The following is a 9,521-nucleotide window of genomic DNA, read 5'->3' as shown; positions in this document are numbered from 1 at the left end:
CATTAATGGTTCCGTGTAAGACAAAGAAAAAACTTTTTCTGTATGATCATGCAATCGTTTGTAATATCCATTCATGGTTCTTATGTATTCATTAAGAACCATCTATCATCTTAATATGTTTTAGTATGATATAATAAACCCATATATGACAGTATGGTTACCAAGAATCATTTATGAATTTGTACGGTTTGCTTAGATTTTTAAATGTTATGAATTAAATTCCAAACTCATAAGCATCAAACAATCGTTCTCTTTGAATGAGCGCTGAAAGACTCATTAATTCAGCTTTGACTATTCCCATCGATCAATCTCAACTACAATTCTTCCATCATCTAGATTCTCTCCTGACAATCTATGATGCCATGTAGCGTCATCGCCTTCTCCTTTGAACATACCACGATGTTTATGGAAAATCTTTTCTTGACCAGGACCATCAGTCAGATAGAAGAACTCAACGAGGTCCTCCTTGACATTGTTTGCACCATCGCCATTAGCAACTCCACAATACTCGAGAATTTCGTCAAGTTTAGTGCTTTGAGGACCTGGTAGTGCGTCTTCGTTGGTGGAGTATATGTTAACAGACCCCCCGCCTAGTTGTTCTTGTTCTTTTATCGATTCAAGGATGGATATAACTGTGCTAGGATGAGGATGACCAAAGTCATAATCGAGGTTGAAATTACCTTCTGGAACACCACTGGGCGTACCAGAAGATTTTCGTCGCGCTTGGAAATTTGCCGCACTAATTAAATAATTTTTGGCAGGAAACCTCAGATAGAAATGGAGCAACTCATAAAACACAGATGCGGTACCATTATTTCTCCGATATTGATCGGCATCGTACTCTCTTTCTTCAGTAACAGAAGATCCGTGGTGTGAAACTTGTAAAAGAATCAACGACAACTCCCCTTCTTTTTTCAGTTCATCTTTACATCGTTGTACAATTTTTTGAGTGAGCTGAACGGAACTGTTGTCAAGTCCTCTATGCTTTTTGTTGAACTCGTCGTTGAGTTCTTGTACATTTCTCTGCTCTCTGATAGCAAATGCTCGTCGTTTGTGAACATGCTCTTCTCTATTTAGTTCATCCCTCTGCAGTTCTCGCTTTAAGATTGTTGCCAATTCAATTAGTTGATTATCCCCCGTAAAGACCAAAAGGTTTCTGCCGACGCTGATATTTCCTATGAGTGTTATCAAGCTAACATTTGAATTCTTAACATTTTTATTCCGTTCCGTTTTCTCTACAGCACGAAAACCCTCTACGGTATCAGATAAATTGTAGCGTTTGCATATTATACTTCGAACTTCCTCTTCTTTCTGCTGATTGACAGTTAAGCTTCTGTCGAAACAGATTCTTTCAAACTTTCCATTCTCATATTCAACTTTGTTTCTGAGGAGTAGCAAAGGAGAATCCTCTGGGTGAACGATCTTCACTTTGTCCTTAATACACTCTGGTAACTTCAATTGCGTGGCAAAATTATCCACAGTCAGCAACCCGATTTCCCCAAACATCTGTTTCTCCTCATCGCCATTTTCATTTCTCAAATCATTTTTGTAGTTCACAAGATCATCGAAGGTTTCCAAACTGCACACAACATAGTTGTCATATTGGAATTTGTCTCTTTTGGTGAAATATCGGATGCCGTTGAAGTGATCTGTGTCAGCGTGTGTCGCGATCATCACATCCACAGTCACCTTTCTTTTCCCGGTGGTAGGATCCTGTGGCTCAAGAACTTCGAGTTCCTCCATCTTTGATTCTACATTCTTCAAGAACTCTTTCGCCTCTGAACATTTATTCAGTTACAAATCGCATGCTAGTGCAAACATCTATCAACATGGCATAGAGTTTTTTGCCTAATTCCACAAAGAATTAACAAGCGCAATCCCAGTTTGATGTGTACAGAACAGCAACTGTTCCAAACCATACCAACCTACATCTAACCCACGTTCACCAAATTTTCCCAGATTCATAGGTACATACAATGGCTTAAAGCATTGCATTGGGAAACCTAATGCAGCTTTCATTGGTTCAAAAAATTTGTTCCAGCCAGCTTCTGCATATTTTTTTTATTCTAAAAAAATGGCCTAAAAAGAAAAATCAGTAACTGAATTTAATGCATGCGCCCAATTATACTTTCCCACAATTAGGTTAATCTGATAAAAATAGGTTGCAATTATGGTCTTTGATTTTATACTTGCGTTATCGTTCACCCTGTCCTTGGTTTTTGATTTGAGCAAAATTTCAAGATTTGAAAGCAAAGAAGTCAGCTGTAACTCAGCTGCATAGAAATTTCACAAATACATACACCTTTGAATTTTTTCTTCCCGAAGACAACTTAATAGTTGTTTTGCACTAATCAGAAGACATTCATTAATCACAACTTATATCTTAGCTGGAATTGACTATTCGGCACTCTTATCTGGGACTTCTTTCAGTATTCTTCATCTGGTGAGACCAATCCAATATTTTCCAAATTACCATTTGTTTCAATTTCAGGTCTTTTTTAAGATAAAGTTTTGAGTTGTTTTTTTTCTCACCGTTTTTTTTCCCGAATGAGTCACTAGTGTATTATAACCAAGCCCAGTGTATCCAGCGACAAAATGCAAGCGGCTGTTCTAGCTGAATGGAACAAAGATAAACTCATTCAAGAAATTCTTAAACTAAGAGAGAACAAAAGATCATCACTCGATACTAGTAACTTGCAACAGGATGAAATAACAGAACTAAAAAAAGACTCAGAAAAAAACAAGCAGATAAATAGAGAACTCCAAACAACTCTAGGCGACAGCAAATCCTTGTATGACCAAGCAATGTCAGAAATTGTTTTCTTGAGAGAACAAAATGAGAATATGTTGACAAAAATTATTGACGGCAACAAAAACAAAGAAACTTAACAAGTTTATGCCAACAACGGACAGTTTTTTCCGAATTTTGTTCCACGATTTTTTAAACATCTTGTCATATCAGACAGCACGTGTAAATTTGTTAAACATGGTGATATAAGTAATGAAACTACAATACACTCATACCCTTCCGCAACCACAAGTGATGTTAATAACATTGTGGGCTCTTATTTGGATGGAACAAAACCTGAAAGCCTTGTTTTGCACATGGGACACAATGCAATTGACCAAGGTACTGATGGAAAAAAGGCAGCTGATCGAATGGGTGACTTAGTCAGTAAGTGTTCAACTGAATTCAAGCCCAAAAGGTTGCTATATGCCAAAATCAACAAATTAAAAAAGGATTATACGGAGGGGACTCGAACAACAATGAGATTGATGCTTGTAACCAAGAAATCAACAGCATTGCTGACCAAATTAGAGGCGAATTCCAGTGGTCCAATGTATACGTCCTCAATTATGGTCTTGAGGCAAAGGATATCAGATAAGAGGGCGTGCACCCAAACATGTATGGAATTCAATAAAAAAGTTACAACTTTGTGGAAACATATGAAAAACATTGGCTACAACTGTTCATCAAACGATATATCGTTTAAACAAAAGATTCCTAAACAACAAAATGCAAGTTTTTTGGCATTCAAAAGGGGATGGAATAACTTCAAGAGTCCCAATGAGTTCTGATACATTTGGGTGACTTATTTCTTAGTTCTTTAATAGAAACGTTCAATATTTCTTTTGACAAAAACATCAGTTTTGTTTGTGATTTTTAAAATAAGTTATGTTTGTAAAGAGGGGAAAGTAGCCCTTTTCAAAAGTCCCTCAAATAAAACTGAACAACCAAAATTTTTGTCAGATTTGTTTTAATAATTTATTTTCACTAGGGTTCGGTTTCATCAATCTTACGTATTTATTATCCGTCATATCAATTATTCTACAAAAAAGTGCAGATATTGAAACGAACCATGGCCCCGCTTAAATGGAAAAATTGAAAACAATAGAAGAGTACTACAAAGGAAAGAACGGAACAGACGATGACCTGAAGTTCTGGTACCTGAATTGTAGAAGCCTAATTAACAAATACGAAAAGTTATCAAACTTTTCGACAACTCTCGACAAGTTGTCTTTCCTAGATGTTATCGAAACATGAATTAAAGAGAACAATACTATTCCAGATTCTTTTCTATGCAGTAGTCATCAATTTATTCACCAGCCGAGATCATCATTAACTGAATTGGAAAGAGGGGAAGGTGTAGGCATATGGATACCCCAGCAGTTTTCAACCAAAATAACAAATGACTTGAACACCATCACTAAGTAACTGGGCCTCTGAAAAAAAACTGCTCATAAATGTGCGTATTGTTCGAACGTAAATCTTTCAAAATTTATCCTTGATGAAATGACATCAGAAATTTCAAATGTTTATTCCAGCACTCACAATCTAATCCTGTTTGGAGATTACAACATAAATATACTTAAAGAAACTGGGAAACAATTACTAAACAACTTCATTGCAGATAAAGGGCTTCAGTACGTGAACACAAAAAAGCAACATGGACGAAAGAAAAAATAGAGTCAATACTTGAAAATGATCATTTCACTATTGTATATCAATCATCATTGAAATTAGAATGGACGCAGCAAAAGGTGGAATATTTAATGCGAGATAAAAGGAGATACACTAGAAGTTAGTTAAACTGTGTTATTGCATTGAAAGACTGTTCACTATTGTACAAAAAACATAGGAGCAAATGGATTTTTTGATAAATTTATTAAAATTTTCCAAAACGTATTAAATATTCACGCACCTTAGAAAAAAATAGAACTGAAAACAGAAAAAGAGCTTAAAAAATTGCTATCAAAAGAACTGCGTGGTCTCATTAATGAAACGCATCGTGTATTCAATGAATGGAAAAAAAGATCCTAATTAAGTGCTCTTTAACAGTTACAAAGTACGTAGAAACAAAGTTAATAGAAAATTGCGTAAAGCATCTGACGATTATATAATACAATTTTCCGAGAATCTCCCAACTTCAAAAGAACAATAGAAATTTATCAAGAACAAATTTAGATCAAATAAACAGACAAAAAAAATTCCAAAGCTGAAAGAGGGCCATTACTTAATATCGGATAAAAAAAAGCATCGCTAACTGTTTGAATAATTGTTTTGCCCGTCTTGGACTTTACAAGGGCAAAATAATTGCTCCTAAGTTGACTTCTTTTAATTTTAAGGGAAATGAATTCAATTTCAGGCCGGTAAACAGAAGAGAACTAAACAAAGTTATTGACAAAATACTAACTAAAAATCAGCTGGACCAAGGTATATACCATCCTGGGCACTGAAAGATTGTAAATTGTGCATTGGAACCCATTCACAGTTTGCTATTAATGAGTGTATAAACGCAAACACATTCCCTGAATTTTCAAAAGAAGCCTATGTCACTCCCATCTATAAGAAAAGCGACAAGCATAACTTTGAAAACCATCGACCAATTTTGGTCACTCCAACATTAGCAAAAATGTTTGAAAGACTTCTCTTGGAGCAAATGTCGGAACGTTTAGATAAATATAAAATAATTTTAAAAAATCAATTGCGTTTCCCGGAACTAAAGTCGTGTCCTAATACATTAATTGCATTGACAGAGAAAATAAATCATTATGTTGAAGGAAAAGATATACTCTTAACAATTTTTTTGGATTTAGCGAAAGCTTTATACTCATTATTCTTGGACATTTTCGATCAAAAAATTGAAAAAATTGGTTTTGGAGAAAACGCAAGAGTCTAATTGAATTCGTTTCTAATTAACAGGAAATAGTGTGTTAGAAACGGAATAGTTGAATTCGACTGGAGAAATATAAATCATGGCGTTTCACGAGGTACTGTACTAGGACCACTAGTATTCATACTTTATGTATATGACTTTTGTGAGGAAACAGGAAAAAGTTCGAAAGTTTTACAATTTGCAGATGACACAGCAATTTTATGTCATGAAAAAAATGAACAATGTTTAGTAGCAAAGGCTAAAAAGATATTGATGAAAACTTAACAATATATGAATCAAATTAAGTTAACTCTAAATGAAGGGAAAACAGGAAAAATGGTTTTCAAAAATGAAAAATTATCAAATGTCAATTGCGTTGAATTTAAAAGTCATTCATTGAAACCAATAGATGAAAGCAGATACCTAGGTGTTATTCTTGACAAAGAGTTGACCTACCAAAAACAACTTAAAGATGTGATCAGTAAAATGGCTTGAGCTATCAGATCAATTTATTTGGTACGCAATCAAATTCCTTTAAAGACTCGAATAAATCTCTTCAGATCGCTTGTTTTATCGCACTTAGAATTTTGTGCAGTATTTTTTTCAAAATTTGACGTCCTACTCAATTGACAGAATAAACAAAAAAATTAGATGGGGCTTAAAAGTTTGCTTTTTCGAACAAAATATGACAGTGCTCATAATATACTTCTTGATAATAAAATACTTCGTGCAGAAAATCAAATAGCAAAAACTTCATAAAATTTACTTTCGATAATGTCCAAAAAAGGGATTGGTATCCCAAAATCTTTTTTTTAAAGAATTTGCTATGACCTTACTGGCTTTGACACCGGTTTTTCACAAAAAAGTAAATTAATTTGATTTTTGTCATATTTGACGTTCTTTTTGTAGATGCAAGAAAAATTCTGGATAATTACAAGACTCGAGTGCTTCCTTTTCATGAATAAACGATCCTATTTAAATAGCTCTTTTTGTAATTAATGCCATTCATGACATTGAATGTAATTTTGTTTCAAAAAAAAATTAAAAGATTTACATACTTTAGCACTTCGCTTTTTTGTCTACTTGTTACCTAGTCTTACTAATGAATGGTCACGTACTACATTATAGCTGTTTGGAGAAGGCGCAATCAAATATTTTTTGAGTGCCAAAATTTGGCTTAACGGTTTTGACAGCGTTTTCTGGCAAATTTCAATTGAAATTTTGTTTGTTCTTTGTTTTTCTTTTTAGCCGCTTTAAAAAATGAATAAGGACAGGTCCTAATGCCCTTCTATAGAAACAGTGGTAATAGTAAGTTTGTGGTAATATTAATTGATTCCTAATGGTATTTATTACTTTGAAGTTAACTGTTTCGAAAAAAAATATAATTTTCTTAGTTTACTGTTTTTGTTCTTTTTTCCTTAATTGTTACCAAACCTTTTTATGGACTGGTCGCATATGTTTTCTGGTGATTTATAAGTTATTTTTATTTAGTTTTAGGTTTATCTGACGGTATGTTGACTTTGTTATTAAATTTAGTTTTTAAGAGGGACATCAATTTTTTGATGTAATTAATGTTTGTTGTTGTTGTTGTCTGATTTTGCTGTTCGTCTTGACTCGCTTTCTTAATATTGACATATTACAGCAATCTAATGCATTAATTTTTACTCCACTGAGTTATTTGCTTTGGAGACTATCTTATCGTTCAAACAGACTTTTTTGAAAAAGACTGGGGCTTTTTTGGGATTCGCAAAAAATAATTTTTGGGTTTTTCTGTCTGTTCCTCATTTGGTAGACAGTTATGCCAAAATTGTGGATGGGTGGGGTCGGAACCTTTTGTGCCATCGCACATTACCGAGCCGCCTTGTTGATATAAAATTTTCATAGGCTAGTGGATCGATATGTTGATAAACTACATTAAATAAACTACATAAATAGAGGTTCTTATTCTGCGACGTTTGCATTTTGATACTACTAAATTAAAATCACATGCAAAGCCAGTTTCAGTTTCCGGACCAAAATGATATTTGATTAGAAATTTATATTGAGGCCAAAATTACCTCTGATCAGTGTTTTGCCCACTGAAAATGATTTTTGACCTCGAGGTGCACTCGAAACCACTTCTGATTGAAACCTTCCGGAGCAGAACTAGTCACTGTTTAGACATCACTGTCCAGACTTTTTGTGAAATGCAAATTATATCAAATCAACTAGTCACTGTTTAGACATCACTCTCCAGACTTTTAGTGGAATGCAAATTATATCAAATCAACTAGTCGCTGTTTAGACATCACTGTCCAGACTTTTTGTGAAACGCAAATTATATCAAATCAACCCTCGGAAACCAAGATAAGCTTTGGCTTGAAAAACCTCTACTGTTTTCACAGACATTTGATCAGATATTCGTGCGCTTTAAATTTTGTAAATGGCGCTTTTGAAAATGAACCGAGGCTTTCATGTTCTGTGTAATGCTTGTTTTTCATAAAAATGTGTTGCAGTATCTCTATGTGGCAACGATTTATTAATCAGGCACTCGTTTCGATAGGACACAAACTATAGTAGATTTGAACGATGTTCAGCTTTTGGTTATGATTGAAAACTCGATCTGTTTAAACAGTGTACCCAAGTATTAGAAAAAAAATCATTATGTTGAAGAAAAAGATATAGTCTTAACAATTTTTTTGGATTAAGCGAAAGCTTTATACTCATTATTCTTGGACATTTTTGATCAAAAAATTGAAAAAATTGGTTTTGGAGAAAACGCAAGAGTCTAATTGAGTTCGTTTCTAATTAACAGGAAATAGTATATTAGAAACGGAATAGTTGAATTCGACTGGATAAATATAAATCATGGCGTTTCACGAGGTACTGTACTAGGACCACTAGTATTCATACTTTATGTATATGACTTTTGTGAGGAAACAGGGAAAAGTTCGAAAGTTTTACAATTTGCAGATGACACAGCAATTTTATGTCATGAAAAAAATGAACAATGTTTAGTAGCAAAGGCTAAAAAGATATTGATGAAAACTTAACAATATATGAATCAAATTAAGTTAACTCTAAATGAAGGGAAAACAGGAAAAATGGTTTTCAAAAATGAAAAATTATCAAATGTCAATTGCGTTGAATTTAAAAGTCATTCATTGAAACCAATAGATGAAAGCAGATACCTAGGTGTTATTCTTGACAAAGAGTTGACCTACCAAAAACAACTTAAAGATGTGATCAGTAAAATGGCTTGAGCTATCAGATCAATTTATTTGGTACGCAATCAAATTCCTTTAAAGACTCGAATAAATCTCTTCAGATCGCTTGTTTTATCGCACTTAGAATTTTGTGCAGTATTTTTTTCAAAATTTGACGTCCTACTCAATTGACAGAATAAACAAAAAAATTAGATGGGGCTTAAAAGTTTGCTTTTTCGAACAAAATATGACAGTGCTCATAATATACTTCTTGATAATAAAATACTTCGTGCAGAAAATCAAATAGCAAAAACTTCATAATATTTACTTTTCGATAATGTCCAAAAAACAAACATACAAGACCAAAGAAGATTCAGAATAATCGGAGACGTTGAAATTAAATTTATTAATCGTACATATGATTTTTCTCTCACAAAAAAATGTAAATCAAGTGGAGTCAAAATTTAATTAAAAGAAACTTTGTTCAAAAATAGAATAAACTTCCAAGAGCTCTAAGAAAAGAAAAATCAAAGAAAAGTTTTAAAAAAGAATTAAAAGAAGAGATGCAAAAAAGACACAAACGGGTTCCAATGGACAAAAAAATTGAAGGCTTTAAAAGTTTAAAATAATTCACGAGAACTAGAAACTGAACCACAATTTTTTATTGTTTTTATGCTTA

The 9,521-nt window shown here is 33.4% G+C and overlaps 1 protein-coding gene across 1 annotated transcript in view; it reads right to left on the bottom strand.

The window, feature by feature from the left end:
- Positions 1-122: 122 nt before the first annotated feature.
- Positions 123-9,521, bottom strand: part of LOC142339820 (uncharacterized) — a 28,072-nt gene continuing 18,673 nt past the window's right edge. The window contains exon 3 of the mRNA XM_075390113.1: positions 123-1,778. Within this exon, the coding sequence (XP_075246228.1) occupies positions 292-1,778 (1,487 nt within the window). The 3' untranslated portion in view covers positions 123-291. The remainder of the gene's footprint in view (positions 1,779-9,521) is intronic.

The sequence above is a fragment of the Convolutriloba macropyga genome, chromosome 5 (genome assembly GCF_964194025.1).
Source record: "Convolutriloba macropyga chromosome 5, txConMacr16.3, whole genome shotgun sequence".
Lineage (NCBI taxonomy): Eukaryota > Metazoa > Xenacoelomorpha > Acoela > Convolutidae > Convolutriloba > Convolutriloba macropyga.
Note: the sequence above shows the minus strand (reverse complement) of the source record. Positions and strands in the feature narration are given on the sequence as shown.